Below are 20781 nucleotides of genomic sequence, written 5' to 3'. Positions count from 1 at the left end.
GTCTCAGACCCTCCTGCACTGACCCAGGGCCTGTCTCAGACCCTCCTGCACTGACCCAGGGCCTGCGTGCAAGCGTGGAAATGCCGTCTCAGACCCCAGCATGAGTTTTCACACATCCAACGTGTAAAGTTGCTCTTGTGACATATTAAGATTGAGAGGAGGAAAAGCAGCACATATGGCACATGTGTTTAAACATAAACACGCACACACACACACAGAGTGAACACACACACAATGAACACAAAATGAACACACACAGTGAACACGCAGTGAACACACACACAGTGAATGCAGTGAACACACACACAGTGAACACATAGTGAACACATATGAACATACACACAGTGAACACAGTGAACACAAACACAGTGAACACATAGTGAACATGCAGTGAACACACAGTGAACACACACACAGTGAACACACAGTAAGCACAGACCCGAAGAGGAGCATGGAGGAAACGCACCAATGTCAGGGGCTTCAGCTCCGAGCAGGGTCAGGACCAGCCCTTCCCATTCTCTGTCATTGTTTTTTTTTGAGACAGGGTCTCGCTCTGTCACCCAGACTGGAGTGCAGTGGTGCGATCTCGGCTCACTGCAACTTCCACCTCCCGGGCTCAAGCGATTGCCTGCCAGCCTCCCGAGTACCTGGGATTACAGGCACGCACCACCATGCCCAGTTAAGTTTTTTCAGTAGAAAAAACCATGTTGGCCAGGCTGGTCTCAAACTCCTAGCCTGAAGTGATCCACCCGCCTCGGCCTCCCAAAGCGCTGGGATAACAGACGTGAGCCACCGCCTGGCCTCTGTCATTTTCTCTTAATAACTACTTGGTTCGTCACAGAAACGCCTGTAGATGTAAAGCTTAGTGCGATGGAGAGGTCTGACTACGTCATTAAGTTCGGGTTGTTTTCCTTGCACAACAGCTGTGGAGAGAAGCTCGCCGTGGTGGCTGTGACTCCAGGAAGTGCACGTGGACACACAGCCAGGGGGTGAACCCGTGCGCTCCCAGGTCCTCAGCCTACCGCCCAGGGGAGGGGGCGGGGGTGGTCTTGGCGTACCTGCCAGGTCCCGGGCGTACTGCTCCCGCGAGCGGTCCATCTGGCACTTGTGGCTGGCCAGCACCTTCTTCACCAGGTCCAGCATGCCGAAGTTCTGCACGATGTTGTTGAGGAGTACAGCATCTTAAAGGGTAACGCGGACACTCAGTGAGAGCCCAGGCCCTTCCTAGAGAGTCAGACCACCACCACTGGGGCTGCTCCTCAGGAACCCAGCCAGCCAGGAGCCCAGTTCAGAGGGAGAACACTGAGATACATCAAGGCGATCCTCCCACCAAGTTCAGCCTCAGCACAGCAGGAGTCCCAAGCCTAAATTCAGCCTCCAACCCAGCAGCACAGAAGGGCCTAGGGGCAGGAGGGCCAGTGGCCTCACCTCCTGCAGACACTCCTGGGCTGAGGAGCCGGCAAGAGGGAAGATGCAGCTCCTCACCTCGAAGCTGCAGGGGAGGGTCCTGGACCCGCTGCTGCAGGCCTCTCATGGTCTCCACCAGCTCCTGGTGGAACTCCTGGATGACCTCGTCCAGCAGGCCGGCGTCCTTCAGCCCCCGCCAGAAGGTAAATGTGTCATCTGTGAGGGAAGGAGTGGGTTCAGTGGGCACGGAAAGCGCTGCTACACGGGGCAGCCACCACAGCCACGAGGACATCACCACAGCCATGAGGACACCGTGCCAGAGCCGGCAGCGCCTGGCACCGAGCTGGGCTTGCACTGCCCAGACACACCCACAGTGCCGAAACCTAGCAGTCAGCCTCAGAGCGCCCAGGACAACGCTGCTGGAGCCAGACCTTTCTCCACAAAGACCCCACTGGCCCCACCTGGATTCCTGGAGCCCCTGTGTGGCCCGAGGTGGGCAGAGACCCCACCACCCAGCAGGAGGAACCTCGTACCTCCAATGGCCGCGGTCCAGTCGCCAGGGTCTTCACAGGTCTCTATGGTGATGGTCGCAGGAGACCCATTCACTGCAGCCGAAAGGGAACCTCAGGTGAGTGCTGTTTGACCACAGTCCCACACCCCACATACCCTGTCTGCCCTCCTCACACCACCTTCTGAACCTCTCCATCTGTTTTCACAAAACTGACAAACACAGGATACACACTAGTACAACCAAAGCGTTTACCTGCCTCGTATTTCACGGCTATTTTTAATCACAGACATTGTCACACATCAAAGGAGAAACGACGCGAAAAGAAATCCCTTGACCCCATCACCCAGTTTCAGCAAATCCTCAACACTTTACTCTTCTTGTCCATGTATGATTGGACTCAACAAGCACTTTCTACCAGACCGTCAGGAGCGAGACAAGGTGATCCTTCTGCTTGACTTGTTTTCCCACCAAGAGCTCTGCAGCTGTGTCTGTCACCCATGGGGCTCGCCCTCACCTCGCCTCTTCAAGTGATGCTTCATCGAAGTCATTGTAAATCTCAGTATCTATCATGTTTCCATTTTTCTACACCAGAACAAGTGGGGCTTTGAGAGACAGAAACCGTCCTGGCTCTTCCTCTGGGTCCCTCTCCCGCGCCTGCAGAACATCACTGGGCATGTCATTCATATTTGGCCATTTTTGGGCGTTGCTGATAGAGACTTTATACACAGATCTGGCTTAAAAAACAAACCCGGGGCCGGATGTGGTGGCTCACGCCTGTAATCCAGGCACTTTGGGAGGCTGAGGCGGGTGGATCACCTAAGGTCAGGAGTTCGAGAACAGCCTGGGCAACATGGCGAAACCCCGTCTCTACTAAAATACAAAAAGTCAGCCAGGTGTGGCGGCGTGCGCCTGTAATCCCAGCTACTCGGGAGGCTGAGGCAGGAGAATCGCTAGAACCCGGAAGGCAGAGGTTGCAGCGAGCCGAGATCAGGCCACTGCACTCCAGCCTGGGTAACAGAGCGAGACTCCATCTCAAAAAAAAAAACAAAAACAAAAACAAAAACAAAAAAAAACCAACAACCTGGAAGCAGTTTAATGTTTTGGTCATGCTGGCCTTTTCCACATTCATCAAAGACATGGCAGTGGTGAATATTACTCATACATCTGGAATTATGTGGGGCGTGAATGAGTAGTTTTTCCTAGTTTGGACTGATACACCATCTTTTACTAACTGCACAGTAGCCAAGTCAATGGTTCTCAGAGATTTCAGGTTAAAGAACCCAAATCATCTTCAGAAGAGCTGAGCCTCAGCCTAGCTGTGAGGCACTGACTACAGGGCGTGGAAGGCCCAGTTCTTTCCCTGGCAGGTGATCAGGCAGGGCCCACACTAACACGGTGGAGCCGCTGGGGAGGCCCTGGGGAGGACAGACAGGAAGCTGGGCTCTACCTGGCCCCTCTGACCACAGCGGCCCAAGTGTCCTGGGCTTTGTGTCCTGGGCTTTTCAGGACTCAGCACTGAACCTGCCAGGCTGCCCCGGCAGGACATGGAAGAAGAACCCCAGGAGAAGGGTGAGGCCTCCCTACTGCCCTGGCCTCACTCTCCTACCCAGCGGGACAGGACAGGACTCAACTGGGTGCCACCTGGGGCCAACAACAAGGACGTCCCTGGGCACACAGGAACACAATCCAGCCAGCAATGCGGAGTAGCAGCTTAGGGACAATGCACGTGGCATTGCTGGAAACACGTCACCAAAGACCACCCAGAGATGTGACCAGGGAGCCCAGGACCTAACTTCACTTCAACTTCAGTTTGTTTGTTTGTTTGTTTTGAGATGGAATCTCACACTGTCCCCCAGGCTGGAGGGCACTGGAGCGATCTCGGCTCACTGCAACCTCCACCTCCTGGGTTCAAGCGATTCTCCTGCCTCAGCCTCCTGAGTAGCTGGGATTACAGGCATGCACCACCACACCCGGCTAATTTCTGTACTTTTAATAGAGACAGGGTTTCACCCTGTTGGCCAGGCTGGTCTCGAACTCCTGGCCTCAAGTGATCCGCCCGCCTCAGCCTCCCAATGTGCTGGGGTTACAGGTGTGAGCCACCGCGCCCAGCCTAACTTTAGTTTTAAGAAAAATTTCTCTATTCATAAAGCTGGAAAGAATTCTAGGGAATAACCTTTCCACAATTTAGAGCTATAGACACCAACATGGAAGAGTAACTAAACCGTCACCCAAAAACCCAAGTGGCAGGAATACCTGCAGCAAGGCACCCAGCACGGAAGGCTGGAGTGTAGGCGCGCAGTTCCATAAACCGCCAGGCCAGGAGGGAAGCGGGTCCAGATCTGGGGCTGGGCCGTGGGGGTGGGAGGGAGGGGGCCGGGTGGGTGCCCAGGCACTCTCTGTTACTCGCTATACCCTTCCCCACACGTGAGTTATTGTATTACAACAAAAATGGCTTAAAAAGAAAAGTGCTTCAATCTTCCTTGTCAATGAAAGCAGCAATTCTGCCAGATCTCCTCTGTGAGGAAGGAGGAGGCTGATCCCAGACAACTTAGGGCCCCAGGCAGGAGACCAGTGGCCCTGGCGTGAGCAAACGCCTGGGGCCAGGGAGGCCCCCCAGGGGCATGTCACCCTCTGTGGCCATGGCCAGGGTGGGGCTGGGTCAGGACGAGCAGCCCTGTGCACCTACCGTCGGCTGCGGCAGGCGTGAGGGGAATGTACTCGGCCGACGTGGGGCTGCTCAGGGACACACGGGCTCCTGAGAGGTCAATCTTTGTGCTGCGGCAGGTGTTGGAGCAGACCTTGTCATGCTGGTAGAAGTCCAGTTCCCCGGAGTCCATGATCTTCCTGTGACAGACGGTGGCACGGAGCGTCCAGGTTGGCCCCAGAGCCGAAGGCACCTGGCCCGCCCTCCCTGACCTGGGCCGTCCATCTGTGTGGGGCAGTCCTAGCAGAGGCGCTGGCAGCTCCACAGGGCAGGGTGGGCTCCACTTCCCTCTTAGCGCAAGCTCAGCGTGCAGGACCTGCTGCTGAAGAAGCAGCTGGCCCAGCCCCACACCATGGCACTGTCCCCAGGAAGGGGTGAGCACTGGCCAGCGGGTATCCTGGAGGTGCCCGTCAGAATCTGTGGGGCTGGGCCTTTCTGGGACGTCCCACTACCCCAGCCCCAAGGGAGTGACCCACAGCTAACAAAGGTGGGCCCAGCCCACCTGCATCATGCGTCACTCATTCTGAAGCAGAGGAAGGTTGGAAATCACTCCCAGCAGAAGCCTTCCTCCTTCTAAAGGCACAGAGACAGCAAAGGGGAGTGATGAGGGCGCAGGACAGCACCAACGGCCATGGCTGCCGCTCATCCTCATCTTTACCAGGAAGGTTTCGCACGGCCCAACCTGCTGAGACCCACCCTCCCAGGGCCCTCTCTTCTGCCTCTCTGGAGGTCCAGGGTCTCAGTCCTGTGTGTCTCAACGAGCCTGCCTTGACCCATGAAACGAGGGTCAGAGGCTCCAGCCTCATTCAATCTTTGGGCAGCGCTGACCTCAAGCACACACAGGCTGATGCTTCTGTGGTCAGCTCAGGACTCGCCTACCTGGCCGGTGGTCCCCACAGCTGTGCCACCAGCCACGTTCCAGAAAATCAGAGGCCAGTTCAGCTGGACAGGGCCTGAGCCATGGGAAAGGACCCAGGGCTAGTCACTCATGAGGCCTCAAACTCTGACTCCAGCACAAAGCAGGGGCCCTCCTTGGGAAGCAAGGTAGAGGCCAGGCCCACAAAGACCGAAACTGAGGCTCATGATTCACAGATAAAGTGAAGGCCGGGCACGGTGGCTCATACCTGGAATCCCAGCACTTTGGGAGGCTGAGGCAGGTGGATCACCTGAGGTCAAATGTTGGAGCCTAGCCTGGCCAATATGGCGAAATCCCGTCTCTACTAAAAATACAAAAATTAGCCGGGTGTGGTGGCGAGCACCCGTAAACCCAGCTACTGGGGAGGCTGAGGAAGAGAATCGCTTGAACCCAGGAGGCAGAGTTTGCAGTGAGCCAAGATCATGCCACTGCACTCCAGCCTGGGCAACAGAGCAAGACTCCGTCTCAAAAAAAAAAAAGTGAAAGAAATGACAGAAATAAAGAATAACATAAAAGGCCAAAATCTGATGCACAAATACCAGATTATACCATTCTTTTTTTTTTATTTTCAGAATGCATAATTGGAACAGACCCTTTTCTTTTCCCTTTTATTCTTGTTTTTTTTTTTTTTTTTTTTTGAGACAGAGTCTCCCTCTGTAACCCAAGCTGGATTGCAGTGGCACAATCACAGCTCACTGCAGCCTTGACTTCCAGGCTCCAGTGATCCTTCCACCTTAGCCTCTCGAGTAGCTGGGACCACAGGCATATGCCACCAAATCCAGATAATTTTTTTTACTTTTAGTAGAGATGAGGGCTCATTATTTTGCCCAGGCTGGTCTCAAACTCTTGGCGTCAGGTGATCCTCCTGCCTCAGCCTCCTAAAGTGTTGGGATTACAGGTGTGAGCCACGTGTCCAGCCAACCCTTTATTTTACAACAGTGAAATAGCCACAAGCACCTTCAGGTAAAGAATTGGTGGAAATTAAAATGACCGACAAAACAATTCTAAAAATCTGATAGTGTCCCTGTTGGCAGGGGTGTGGGAGTCGGGTTTACTGTTTTGGGTGTGAGCAGGTGCAGCCACCCGGGAGGTTGTCAGCACTCACCACATCTAAAATACGCCTCATCTTCAAAATCCCAAAACCCCACAAGAAAGCAAGAGCTGCCAGGGCCCCTTCCAGCAGGGAGGCTAACCCTGCGCCAGCGCCCACCTGAGCATGATGCCGTTCATGCGGATGGCTCTCTTCCAGTCCTTCAGGGTGGACTTCCCGGCCAGGTGCACAAACTCCTTCGGGCTGATTACATGCTCGTCGTACTGTGGGGGACACAGTCATGTGGGTCAGGCTTGGCCGGGACACCACATAGGGTGCCCCCATCTCCTACCCGACCCTGAGTCAGGGGCGCAAGGCAGGAAGAGCGCCACGGCACGGCTCTGACTAGTGCAGGTCTCCTACAGAGCATTCAGGTAAAACAAGGACATGACCCACAGGCACGGTGGCTGCAGTGGGGAGCGGCTGTCTCCTCCAGCCCTGAGGGGGCTGAGCTGCTGTGTGCCTGGGGCTAGACAGGGCTGGGCTGACCACACCAGGTAGAAGGTGTGTGGCCTTCTCTTCCTCCAGGGAGACTAAGCAAACTGCTTTTGTGCAATGTTATTTTATAAATACACATAATTGCATACGTTACATTGCAGATGGCAACAGATGCCAGCATACGGGTGGAGCTGGGAACGCCGCCTTCCTCAGGTCCCTCCTGACACCACCTTCCCCGTGGAGCAAATGCCGGCACCTGCTCTCACTCTGACACACACACACACCACACACACACACACACACACACACACACACACACACACACACGGAGTCTGTTTCTAAGCCAGGGGAACCCTCCTGCTTGCTAATTTCACCCATGTGGGAGCTCAGAGAACCTGGGAAGGTAAAATATCCTGTTCAATCTTGTTACACAAGCAATTATTGAAACCAAAAAGGGGAAATAAAACTGCATTTACTTAGAAAACAAGCAGGCTGGGGATGGAGGAGTCACGAGGTCTCAGGAGCTGGACCCAGGAGGCCTGAGTACGGGGGCCACCTCCACCCCCAGGCCGTGCCCAGGTCTAGCTCGCTGAAGGAAGCGATGCTCCCAATCCGAGCCCACCCTCTCATGACCCCCGTGCCACAGATGCGAACACTGAGCCCAGCCAGTCTCTGGCTCTCCCTCACACAGCTCATCAGGGAGATCCGACAGAAGTCCAGCAGGTGGAATCCAGAAGATTCTCTGGCCACTGTCGGAGCCTGGCAGGAAGCCTGAACTGGCTGTGACTGAGGCTGCTTCTGGCCATCACCTCTACCCAACATGGCTCACACCTAGAAAACTCAATTGTACCCAAAGGGCCTGCTCCTACCTAGAGCTCTGGGCTCAGCCAGCCTCACCTCCCCACCCCTCCTAGGCCTGCCTCTTTCCTTTCTTGCTTTCACCTTTGTTACTCTTCTCACCCCAGGTTTTCCTCTCCCAGCTAGGAAGCTACATGCTGTACTCTCCTGAGTGGCTCCAGGTGCTTGAGCATGTCACGCTTACCAGAGCTGCCAGAGCCCAGAGCTAACATGGCCCGCTCCTGACCCTCCAGAGCTAACGCGGCCCGCTCCTGACCCTCCAGAGCTAACGCGGCCCGCTCCTGACCCTCCAGACCACAGCCACGTGGCCCTGCTCTCATCTCTGAGGTCCTCCTAGGGCGTCTCTATTGATGCTGAATAGAGAAGACTGGTCGGATTACCCACGTTTCCCCCTGACTCTTCACACCTTCTCACACCACAACACTTCCATCTGGAGGCCTCTTATCTCCGCCTGCAACGCACATTCAGAACATCCTTCAGTCATGATTTGCTGGTGGCAAACTTGTGTTTTTTTCTGAAAATGTCTTCCTTCCAGCATAATTTTAAAGACGACCTCACGGTGTCATCACTTGCCACACAGTGAGGCTCTGGCACTGCCACCTCTGCTCCTGCACTGCTTTCAGGAGCTCACAGCCGGCAGGATTCTTGCTCCTGAGCGATCCGTCTCTCCTCCTGGCTAGACTGAGGATCTTCTCTGTCCCCGTTATTCTGGAATTTCATTATGATGTCACCCATGGTACATTTCTTTAGTGTTTCCAACTTCTAATTCTGATACAATTTCAAACTCACAGGGTAATTGCCAGATAGTCCAGGGAGCTCTCACATGCGCGTTCCAGACTCACTGCCTGCTCCCTTGCCCCCACCTAGACCTGTGCATGTGCAGCTGCTGTGAGTGAAGCAGAGATGCCGGGACCCTGAGCCCTCAACACTTGCGTATATTTCCTAAGAACAAGGTTCTCTTGCAGCCACAGAATGCCTCACATCAGGAACTGTCATTCATACATTATTCTCTAACCCACTGTCCATATTCAAATTCATGAATTGTCCCAATGATAGCCTTTTTGCAAAAAAAAATTTTTTTTTGAGACAGAGTCTCACTGTCACCCAGGCTGGAGTGCAGTGGTGCAATCTTGGGCTCACTGCAACCTCCACCTCCCGGGTTCAAGAGAGTCTCTTGCCTCAGCCTCCCGAGTAGCTGGGAGTACAGGCACATGCCACCATGCCTGGCCAATTTTTTTGCATTTTTCGTAGAGATGGGGTTTCACCATGTTGGCTGGGCTGGTCTCAAACTCCTGACCTCAGGTGATTCACCCACCTCGGCCTCCCAAAGTGCTGGGATTACAGGCGTGAGTCACCATGCCCAGCCTGCATTTTTTTCTGATGCAGGATCCAGCCCAAGACTGTGCAGCATGCAGCTGCCTTGCTCTTCAGCTTTCGTCCCCATTAAGACTGCAGCAGGCTGGGCGCGGTGGCTCACGCCTGTAATCCCAGCATTGTGGGAGGCCGAGGCGGACGGGTCACCTGAGGTCAGGAGTTCGGGCTCAGACTGGCCAACGTGGCGAAACCCCGTCTCTACTAAAAATACAAAAATTAGCCGGGCATGGTGGTGGGTGCTTGTAGTCCCAGCTACTCAGGAGGCTGAGGCAAGAGAATCACTTGAACCCAGGAAGCGGAGGTTGCGGTGAGCCGAGATCGCGCCATTGCACTCCAGTCTGGGCGACACAGGAAGACTCCGTTTCAAAAAAAAAAAAAAAAAGATGGAGCAGCTTCTCAGCCTGTCTGTGTTTTTCTTCGCCTTGACATTTTTGGAGCTTGTGGGTCAGGTGTTACGTAGGCTGTCCCTCCATGTGTCTGCTGCTTTCTCATGAGTAGAGTCAGACTATGAACTGTTGGAAGAACACCACAGAACTCCCGCTCACTACAGCAGGAGGCTCAACGGGGAGGTCTGTCCGAGCCTGATGATGTGAAGATGGATGGCTGGGTTAAGGAGGCACCTGCCAGCCTTCCCACCACAGCTACGACTGATGTCTGCAATGGCTGTGTGGTTTACAGGGATGCTCTGAAACTAGTCTGAGCACCTGCTCATGACTCTGACCCCACCATTCCTCCCACGCTTTACTTCTCTCTATGCATGTATCTAACATAAATAAATAACATGAACTATATGGAGATAGGTATACAGACTCATAGATCTTATTTTACTCGAGTGATGACCCATGACTATCACTATTTATTTGGATGCTAAAAGCCACCCTAGATCTGGCAGTGGGGTCTTCATCCAGGCTGGAGTCAGTCAGGGCCCTCGCACTGTGGACCACTCTTCCTCACTTATGAAAGTTCTCAGTCTCTCTCTCCTCCTTCCAGAACTCAAATAGATGTGTTCGACTCTCGTGCTTCCTGAATAAATCGCTTTATTTCTATTTACCAGTCCTAATTCTCTCTTCAGCTATGGCTAATCTGCTAAAGACCTATCCACTAAGTGTTGAATTTCAATCCTATCTCTAGTTGTGTTTCTGCAGAATCTACTTATGCTTTACTCATGCTCTCTTTTTTTTTTTTTTAAGAGGAAACTGGAGTCTCAGTATGTTACCCAGGCTGCTCTTGAACTCCTGGGCTCAAGCAATCCTCCTGCCTCGGCCTCCCAAAGTGTCAGGATTGCAGGTGTTAAGCCATGGTGCCTGGCCTCTTTTATTTCTTAAAATAAATTATTAAATATAACGATTTTATCTTCTAAGCCTTAAAACCCCAACAGCTGAGGCTGCTGCAGGGCCGACTCTGCAGCCTGTGGCTTCTGTGTGGCCTGTGGCTTCTGTCCAGGAGGGGCAGCCTCTTCCACACGGTGGGAGGGCCTCCCAGCCTCCCTGTGGCTTCTGTGTGGCCTGTGGCTTCTGTGGCTTCTGCGGCTTCTGCTCCAGGAGCACTGCTTCTTGTGTGTCCAGGGTTCTGCGGAAATTACTCGAAACCCGAGATAAAGGTGAATTCTTCCAAAAAGTATTTTTTGTTTGTTTCTGTCAGATTCCTGGGGGAACTGCCAGCTGGAAGCCACTGATAACTACACTCTCAGCTTGAGGCTTTCAGACCATCCAGGCCACCTATGAATCCTCAAGGGGGTGTCTCCTTCCCTGTGCTGGGGACAGGAGGTATGGGAGTACGCGGTGGATTCACCCTTGGAGGTGCCAGCTTTGGAAGGGACAGTCCCCACCCCCCACCCAGCACACACACCTCGAGGAGGCCTTGGGCTTTGTCTTCTGATTTCCAGCCCTGCAAGGCTAGGAAAACCAAGCTCAGGCCAAGGCTCTCAGGGCAAAAGCTGGGCACGGCACCCCATCTGCCTCTCAATTCTGTCACTATTAGGTCCCCAGGCCTCAGCACTTCCTCTTTCTTAGCCCGTGTGAGGCAGCATCTGTAAGATGCTTTATGGAAATGTCTTCACTGGCACTTTCGGCTGTTCCAGCACAGGTGAGCCTGGGCACCTGACCTATCAGTGTTGTCAGAAAGAGAAGACCTTTCCCACTCATCCTAATCCTTACCAAGGAGGCAGTCTTTTTGGAGCAGCTCTCACTGGATCTGCTGGGTAAAGCTCCTTATCCAGGGGCAGCCTCTTCCACACGGTGGGAGGGCCTCCCAGGCTCCCTGCCACAGTGCACTGTGGCCACAGCAAATTCCTTTTCCTGAAGGTTCTTCCCACGCCTCCTTCACTCTCCCCAGCCCTGGAGACCCTGCCTCAGGATGCACTTGGCACAGCTGCACCACCGAAGCAGTCACAGACGCCATGAGGCCTCTCTCCTGGGCCCTGAACGCAGCCTGTGCTCACCTGAACACATTTCACATTGATGCCAGGACACACAAACTTCCTCCAGATGAGGTTGGCTCTGCTGTCCCCACAGGTGATGGGGTACACAATCTCAGCCTCCAGGTTCTCCCCCTCTTCAGCCATCTTCACTTCTCACAGGCACATTGACAGGGAAGGGTAAAAGCAGAAAATCAGTTACAACCTCTTCAAAGCATTTCCTGAAAATGCAGAAAATAGCTACCAACATGGAAACCAAAAATTAAAATCCAGGAAGGCCTGAGATAGAGCCAAGGTGGGCAGGGCATGCCCATCAGTACCGTTAGAGTTTCAGGGTTAAACTCACTAAACAGATTTAAATATCGTTACATTAACAGAATTCCATTAAACTATGGTTCAACTGAAGAGCCACTTAGGAAAATAAAATTAAATTTTAATTGAAACAATTCTAGGGAAACCTAAGGTTTTAAAGGTTCTAGGGCCTTTAATCTCAGGCAAAAGAAAAATATTAAGAGTGTTATAAAGAATTTTTGTAATCCCAGCACTTTGGGAGGCCGAGGCGGGCGGATCACGAGGTCAAGAGATCGAGACCATCCTGGCCAACATGGTGAAACTCTGTCTCTACTAAAAATACAAAAATTAGCCGGGCGTGGTGGTGGGCACCTGTAGTCCCAGCTACTTGGCAGGCTGAGGCAGGAGAATGGCGTGAACCTGGGAGGTGGAGCAACCTCCTAGCGAGTCGAGATCGCACCACCGCACTCCAGCCTGGGTGACAGAGCAAGACTCCATCTCAAAAAAAGAAAAAAAAAGAATTTTTACTGGGCCAGGTGAGGTGGCTCACACCTGTAATCCCAGCACTTTGGGAGGCCCAGGTGGGTGAATCACCTGAGGTCAGGAGTTTGACACCAGCCTGGCCAACATGGCAAAACCCCATCTCTACTAAAAATACAAAAATTAGCTGGGCATGGTGGCATGCGCTTGTAATCTCAGCTACTTGGGAGGCTGAGGCAGGAGAACTGCTTGAACCTGCGGGACAGAGGTTGCAGTGAGCTGAGATCATGCCATCACACTCTAGCCTAGGCGACAGAGTGAGACTCCGTCTCAAAAAAAAAAAAAAAAAAAAAAAAAAAACAGAATTTTTACTGGCCAGGCTCAGTGGCTCACACCTGTAATCCCAACACTTTGGGAGGCTGAGGCTGGAGGATCACATGAGGCCAGGAGTTCGAGACCAGCCTGGGCAACAGTGGGACCCTATTTCTTGAAAAAAAAAAAAAAAAAAAGTTTTTTAATTAGCTGGGTGTGGTGGCACATGCCTGTAGTCCCAGCTACTCAGGAGGCTGAGGTGGGAGAATCATCCGAGCCTGGGAGGTCAAGGCTATGGTGAACAGTGATCGTGCCACTGCACTCTAGCCTGGGCAACAGAACAAGACCCTGTCTCAAAAAACAAAACCTGGCCGGGCGCGGTGGCTCACGCCTGTAATCCCAGCACTTTGGGAGGCCGAGGCGGGCGGATCACGAGGTCAGGAGATCGAGACCACGGTGAAACCCCGTCTCTACTAAAAATACAAAAAAATTAGCCGGGCGTGGTGGCGGGCGCCTGTAGTCCCAGCTACTCGGAGAGGCTGAGGCAGGAGAATGGCGTGAACCCGGGAGGCGGAGCTTGCAGTGAGCCGAGATCGCGGCACTGCACTCCAGCCTGGGTGACAGAGCGAGACTCCGTCTCAAAAAAAAACAAACAAACAAACAAAAAAACCTTTTTTACTACCATTCACTCATCATTATAATAAAGACACAGGCAAAACAAGAGTACTGAAACAGTGAGAAGAAAACAAAATCCCAAAGAGGAGAGAGCTGCAAACTTGGGGCCAAGTGACTTTGCTCTCCTATTAGCCATGGGCAGAGAAAGGGCTGTCATTACAGACACATGGCAGGCCCCACCTGGGGGCCCTGGGGCCTGGCCTCTCACTCCTAAGGGCACACAGCTTGGGAATCAGCCCGAACGAAGACCTTGTATATCTCTGGCTGTTCGTCATTTTGACTGCAGGACTGTCCTGTCCCTACTGCGGCACGAAGGCAAACTTCCCACCTAAGACGGCTTCCTACCTAACACGGCTTCCTTGAGCTGGGAGGAGGCTGTGAAGGCCGCGGCAGCTGCCGCTGCTGCATTTTCTGTCTCCATGTTATCTTCTGTCAGGTCGCCCCTGGTGAAGTGAAAGGAGGAGAGAATAGAATCAGGATCCCGGAGGGCACAACCTGCAGGGCACTATTTTCCTGACAGCGCTTTGCTGACCTGTTACACTTTTCTAATTTAATTCAGAAATGGCAGAGGGGCCGGGTGCGGTGGCTCATGCCTGTAATCCCAGCACTTTGGGAGGCTGAGGTGGGAAGGTCACTTGAGGTCAGGAGTTCGAGACCAGCCCGGCCAACACGGTGAAACCCCATCTCTACTAAAAAAAATACAAAAATTAGCTAGACATGGTGGTATATGCCTGTAGAAGTTGGGGTAGGAGAACCACTTGAACCTTGGAGGCAGAGGTTGCAGTGAGCCAAGATCACACCACTGCACTCCAGCCTGGGTGACAGAGTGAGATGCCGTCAAAATTAAAAAAAAAAAAAAAAAGAAATGGCAGAGACTGCGCAGGTCCGAGCACTGATGGGGACAAGCTGGTCTCGAGATCACACGTTTTGTGTGTGGCTCATGGTGGCGAGCACCCAGAACAGCACCCAGCAGGTAAAGCCAGCAGGTGAGGCTGGGTGCAGTGGCTCACGCCTGTAATCCCAGTACTTTGGGAGGCTGAGGTGGGCAGATCACTTGAGGTCAGGAGTTCGAGACCAGCCTGGCCAACATGGTGAAACCTCATCTCTACCCAAAATACAAAAATTAGCCGGGCGTGGTGGTACACACCTGTAATCCCAGCTACTTGGGAGGCCGAGACAGGAGAATCGCCTGAACCCTGGAAACAGAGGTTGCAGTGAGCCGAGATCGTACCACTGCATTCCAGCCTGGGCGACAGAGCGAGACTCTGTCTCAGGGAAAAAAAAAAAAACCCAGCAGCTGAAACCAGCAGGATTCATGGAGGCAGCGAGTGCCCCAGCAAGGATTCTATGCTTCCATTTCTGTCTTTAATATAAAGTGTTTTATTTCCACGATAATTACTTCATATGGCTATAGAAACTATCAGAAAATACAAACTTTTATAAGAAAAGTCACTATGGCCCAACCTCATAACAAACTAAATTGTAGACAAAAGGGTAAAAGACGAAACCATAAAAGTATTAGAAGGAAAAAAATAGTTTTTTTTGCTTGTTTCAAAGTGACAAAGGGTTTTCTCATACAATACAAAACCAAGAAATAAAAACAAAGATAACTTTGCCTTAAAATATAAAAATAAAAACTTTCAATGCCAGGAAAAAAAAACACCACAAACAAATTTTTTTTTTTTTTTTTTTTTTTTTAGACGGAGTCTACCCTGTCGCTCAGGCTGGAGTGCAGTGGCTCTCGGCTCACTGCAAGCTCCGCCTCCCAGGTTCATACCATTCTCCTGCCTCAGCCTCCAGAGTAGCTGGGACTACAGGCGCCCACCACCATGCCTGGCTAATTTTTTGTATTTTTAGTAGAGACAGGGTTTCACTGTGTTAACCAGGATGGTCTCGATCTCCTGACTTCATGATCCTCCCGCCTCAGCCTCCCAAAGTGCTGGGATTACAGGCATGAGCCACCGTGCCCAGCCACCACAACAATTTTTTAAGAAAAGGAAGAACTTGGTGGTAAAATGATTAAAACATAAGGACAACAAACCACTAATTTCCTGATATGACATAAAGAGGTCCCACCATTGCACTCCAGACCAATGTCACAGCACAACAGGGAAACGCAAAGGCCGCAAGCAGGGGCCCTGGAGAAACCCTGGGAACACACTCATGAGAAATGCAAACAGAAACCAGCACAGGAGGCCACTTTCCCCTAGAGAGCCCACAGAAAGGAACCAGCATCACCACGTGTATGGGAGAGTCTTGGGGTGGTGGTGCCGGCCCAGGACGCAGGACTCCAATGGCATCGTTGGTGAGAGCTATGAGGAGGGCACTCCACCTGCAGCCTAGAAACATGCCCCTCTGACCCACCTCCATTTCTAGAAACATGCCCCTCTGACTCCACCTCCATTTCTAGAAATTAATCCTGCAGACAGGGTGTTGCTGCACTTGCATGAGGGTTGTCTGAAACAGGGAACCAGTCTCCAGTTTCTGGAACCTGTGCGGGCAGCTGCCTCTGGAGAGATGATGTGGACAAGCTGGGAGAGGTCTGGGTGGGGTTCCCAGCTGTGCACCTCCTAACAGCCAACTGTATGATGTGTGCACTTCTAAACTTCCAGAAGTTTGCTTAAAAACACACGCACACCGGCCAGGCGCGGTGGCTCACGCCTATAATCCCAGCACTTTGGGAGGCTGAGGCGGGCGGATCACGAGGTCAGGAGATCGAGACCATCTTGGCTAACACGGTGAAACCCCGTCTCTACTAAAAATACAAAAAAAAAAATTAGCCAGGAGTGGTGGCGGGCACCTGTAGTCCCAGCTACTCGGGAGGCTGAGGCAGGAGAATGGCGCGAACCCAGGTGGCGGAGCTTGTAGTGAGCCAAGATCGCGCCACTGCACTCCAGCCTGGGCAACAGCGCGAAACTCTGTCTCAAACAAAACAAAACAAAATACATGCACATGCACAGCAGGTGTGGAAGCTCACATCTGTAATCCCAGCACTTTAGGAGGCTGAGGTGGGTGGATCACCTGAGGTCAGGAGTTTGAGACCAGCCTGGCCAACATGGCGAAACCCTGTCTCTATTAAAAATACAAAAACTAGCCGGGCGTGGTGGCAGACACCTGTAGTCCCAGCTACTCGGGAGGCTGAAACAGGAGAATCACTTGAACCCGGGAGGTGGAGGTTGCAGTGAGCCAAGATCATGCGATTGCACTCCGGCCTGGGCAACAGAGTGAGACACTATCTCAAAAAAAGCAAAAAAAAAAAAACAAAAAACCACACACTCAGGGCTGGGAGTGCTGGCTCACACCTGTAATCCCAGCACTTTGGGAGGCCAAGGTGGGCGGATCACCTGAGGTCAGGAGTTCGAGACCATCCTGGCCAACACAGTGAAACCTCGTCTCTACTAAAAATACAAAAATTCGCTGGGTGCGGTGGTGTGTGCCTGTAATCCCAGCTACTTGGGAGGCTGAGGCAGGAGAATCGCTTGAACCAGGGAGTCGGAGGTTGCAGTGAGCCGAGATCGCGCCACTGCACTCCAGCCTGGAGACAGAGTGAGACTCCATATCAAAAAAAAATAAAAAAAAAAGCACTTGGGTGAGGAGCCCGAGTGTGGACACCCACGGAGAGGGGACCAAGGGCCAAGGAGACAGAGACCCTGGACAGGGAGGCACCTGGAGACCTGCTGGTTCTGGGCTGGGGACTGTGGCCAAGCCACTGGCCTAGAAGACGGTGAGCAGAGCTGCACAGGACAGGAAGAATTTGGGGCGACTGTGGGATACCCCGTTGGTGTCTGGCAGGGTCATCTTGGCCCAGGTGTAACCTGCACACGGAAGTGCTGGGGTGCCAGAAGACCCTGGGGGAAGTGCACTGAGCACCTACGCAGCAGCCCACAGCTGTCCCTCCTCTGTTGTCCCCTCTGGGCTCTCCCTCCAAGGGCAGCCACTGGCCAACTAGGTTTGCTGCTTCTGAATGTTACATAAATTAAAGTATAGGCCATGCCCTTTTTTGAGTCTGGCTTTTTTTTTTTTTTTTTTTTTTTGAGACAGGGTCTCCCCTGTGCAGTTGCTCAATCACAGCTTGGAACAGCCTTGACCTCCTGGGCTCCAAGCAATCCACCCACCTCGGCCTCCTGGATAGCTGGGACCACAGGCACACACCACCACGCCCAGCTAATTTTTTTTTTTTTTTGTAGGTCTCATTTTGTTGCCCAGGCTGGTCTTGAACTCCTGGCCTCGAGTGAGCCACCCGCCTCAGCCTCCCGAAGTGCTGGGACTCCAGGTGTGAGGCACCGTGCCCGCGATTCCTCTGCTCCACAGGCCTTGACGGCCACTGCTGCTGTGAAGGGCCATGCTGCTTCCTTCCTGCAGTCCGCAGTGTTGTGCTCTGTGAATGCCCCAGAGTATGTATCTTTCAGAGAGGGTCTGCAGCTCAGCAAAGAGGCAGTGGGGGCTCCAGCCCAGATGTCGAAATTATTAGCCAAGCCTTGGTTGAGCAGGGGATTAGAAGGGACGGCCTGACTGTCCAAGCAGCAGCAGAGAAGGCAAGGTCCTGGGAGAGGCCTCGGGAACCAGCAAGCGCTGGCTCGCAGTGCAGAATGTGGCATGGACATCCACTTGTGGCTGGAAAACACCCACAGATCTGCCAGAGACCCCTGGAGAAGATGGGACGGGGGGCACTGAGAAGGGGCTGGGGATGAGGGAAGAGGAGGCTACGAACGCAAAGGCTCAGCTTGGAGGGTTGAAAGGAGAATGGGCTTCGCAAGATGGCAGAGAGAAGGGGCTGCAGGGCCGTGGGCCTAGCCTTGAACACGGCAGCACCTTGCTGAGCCATGCCTGCCCTGGCAGCCCCTTTCCTGGTGGCCTGCACTGCGCCTGAGGTCCTGCCTACCTGGCCCCTCTTGTGGTCAGAGCTGGAGCACAGTCTCCACCCAGCCTTACCCCAGTTAGCCCTGGCATCTAACTTCCTGGAAGGTCTGACTGATGTAGCTCAGAGCGAGTCCCCAAGCGCAGGCACACGCAGAGCCCAGGGAGGGGAGCGGGACCGCTGGTCTGTTGCTCCTGCTCGTCCGTGATCTCTGCTCTGGAGCTCCTGATAAATAAATAAATTCTGCCCAGAGAATTCACCACTCTCCAGTTCTCAAAGTTGTATCTCACCTCAAACCATGTGAGAAATGGGAGTTGATTAAAACTACGAAGATGGAGTCTGGTCTTTGGGACATACTGAGAATGACTCCTATGTGAAGAATAAGACAAAGTGGGAATAGTGCAGCTCCCAGGAGGGTGCCTGAACTCCGAACTCCGAGGAGGAAGCCGGCCTCTCGAGTCAGAACTCTGGACGGTGGAGAGAACGACAGAACAGGATCACGTGCCCTTCACACGACAGCTGGCCAGGACCCAGCCCCAAGACTGGGAGGAGAGAGGCTGGGGAGCCCCTGACAAGCTGGGGTCACAGGCACACAGCAAACCCAACCCAGGCCACGTGCAAACGCAGCCAGGAACTCTCCACAGAGATGGCCTCTGGGGCCAAAGGGCTGTGCAGATGGGGCACCATGAGGCCCCCACCCCAAGCTTCAGAGGCGCCCCTGTTGCACCTGCAGATTCACCTACTGCACTGAGCACAGACCGCAGGAGGGACCCTATCCCTGCAGAACAACAGAGCCCTCCACAGCACTCAGGTGGGACGTGGATGAACTGGCATTTGCAGTTCAAATTTCATCTGAAAAGTGTCCACTTTACTTAAAGTAAATGTTTGTGCAAGCTGCTGGCTACATACCAGGGGCCCGTCCCCTCCAACACGTGGCCACTGCCATGGCACGGCCGGGGGTGAGAGGCAGCCCCACCAGGCTTCATAAGTGAGCAGCACTCCCAAGCTCCCACCAAAATACCAACCGGGAAAGGAATCAGCACCCATGAAGTTGTTAACTAGCTTCTACTCCCCCGTCTTTTAAAAAAACGTAGTGATCGGGCGTGGTAGTTCACGCTTGTAATCCCAGCACTTTGGGAGGCCGAGGCAGGTGGATCACGAGGTTAGGAGATCGAGACCATCCTGGCTAACATGATGAAAACCCATCTCTGCTAAAAATACAAAAAATTAGCCGGGCGTGGTGGCGGACGCCTGTAGTCCCAGCTACTCGGGAGGCTGAGGCAGGAGAATGGCGTGAACCCAGGAGGTGGAGCTTGCAGTGAGCTCAGATTGCGCCACTGCACTCCAGTCCGGGCGACAGAGCGAGACTCCGTCTCAAAAAAAAAAACAAAAAAAACATGTAGCAAGAGGAAGTCTCAATTTCCAGCTGGTAGAATAACAGATATAATTCCCCACAGAAAAGAAGAGGATCTTTAAGTCCTTCAAGACAGCCCTGCCTCAGCTGCCATGTGGGGTTTCCTTCTCGGAGGAGAAGGCGCATGCAGCCTCTCCACTGCCCCATAAGGGACTGCCCCACAAGGGCAGAGCCTTGGCGTCCTGGCAAAGCAACCGCGGACTGAAAAATGCCCTCTGGTTCTTCATGGCTCCCTCCATCAAGACGGGGGGCTATTTCCTACCCCCTCCACTTGACTTTGGGCCAACCTTTGACAAGCTTTGACCAAGAGGCCATGACGAGGCCCTACAAGGACTCTGGCTCTCCTCCTGCTAAGCACACTCAGGCAGGTGTCCTGGCAGATGAGGACCACATGCAGAGCCTCGGCCAGCCCACCAAAGCCCGCATATGCAAGTAAGCCCAGCCTGGACCCCCTGGCAAGGCCCAGCAGCACCAGCCCAGGCCCGAAAACCTTAAGAAATGACCAGTGTCTGCTGCTTTAAGCCACCAAGCCCTGTGGTGGTTTGTTAGGCTGCAAGCGTGGCTAATTCAGAAACTGCCAGAAACAAGCACTGCTGTCTCCAGCCTAGGACACGTGGCGCTGCCTCTGCATGGGGAGAGGGCACAGGCTAAGGGCACAAATGCCATCCCAGACCCGGCTCTTGTGTGTGGAAGGGGCCACTGTGCCATGAGGCAGAGGAAACCTTGGCAGGACCTTACACCACAGCGATTTAAAAGAGAGGAAACAGTCTGGGTGTGGTGGCTCATGCCGATAATCCCAGCACTTTGGGAGGCCGAGGTGGTGGGTCACTTGAGGTCAGGAGTTCGAGACCAGCCTGGCCAATATGGTGAAACCCTGTCTCTACGAAAAATACAAAATTTAGCCAGGCGTGGTGGCGGGTGCCTGTAATCCCTGCTATTCAGGAGGCTGAGGCAAGAGATTTACTTGAACCAGGGAAGTGGAGGCTGCTGCAGTGAGCTGAGATCATGACACTGCACTCCAGCCTGTGTGACAGAGT

At 53.3% G+C, this 20781-nt stretch overlaps 1 protein-coding gene across 5 annotated transcripts in view; it reads right to left on the bottom strand.

The window, feature by feature from the left end:
* Positions 1 to 800: 800 nt before the first annotated feature.
* Positions 801 to 20781, bottom strand: part of GMEB2 (glucocorticoid modulatory element binding protein 2) — a 40505-nt gene continuing 20524 nt past the window's right edge. For 4 of the 5 annotated variants that reach the window (XM_032143089.2, XM_058432944.1, XM_058432945.1 and 1 more), the window contains exons 3-9: positions 13818 to 13915; positions 11739 to 11866; positions 6749 to 6852; positions 4605 to 4762; positions 1941 to 2012; positions 1486 to 1623; positions 801 to 1181 (exon numbers count right to left, since the gene is read on the bottom strand). In XM_032143089.2, coding sequence (XP_031998980.2) covers positions 817 to 1181; positions 1486 to 1623; positions 1941 to 2012; positions 4605 to 4762; positions 6749 to 6852; positions 11739 to 11866; positions 13818 to 13915 — 1063 coding nt within the window. In that variant the 3' untranslated portion in view covers positions 801 to 816. The remainder of the gene's footprint in view (positions 1182 to 1485; positions 1624 to 1940; positions 2013 to 4604; positions 4763 to 6748; positions 6853 to 11738; positions 11867 to 13817; positions 13916 to 20781) is intronic. The other variant, XM_058432947.1, reaches the window with a different exon arrangement.

This window comes from Hylobates moloch, unplaced genomic scaffold (assembly GCF_009828535.3).
Source record: "Hylobates moloch isolate HMO894 unplaced genomic scaffold, HMol_V3 SCAFFOLD_21, whole genome shotgun sequence".
NCBI lineage: Eukaryota > Metazoa > Chordata > Mammalia > Primates > Hylobatidae > Hylobates > Hylobates moloch.
This window is presented reverse-complemented; position numbering and strand designations above follow the sequence as displayed.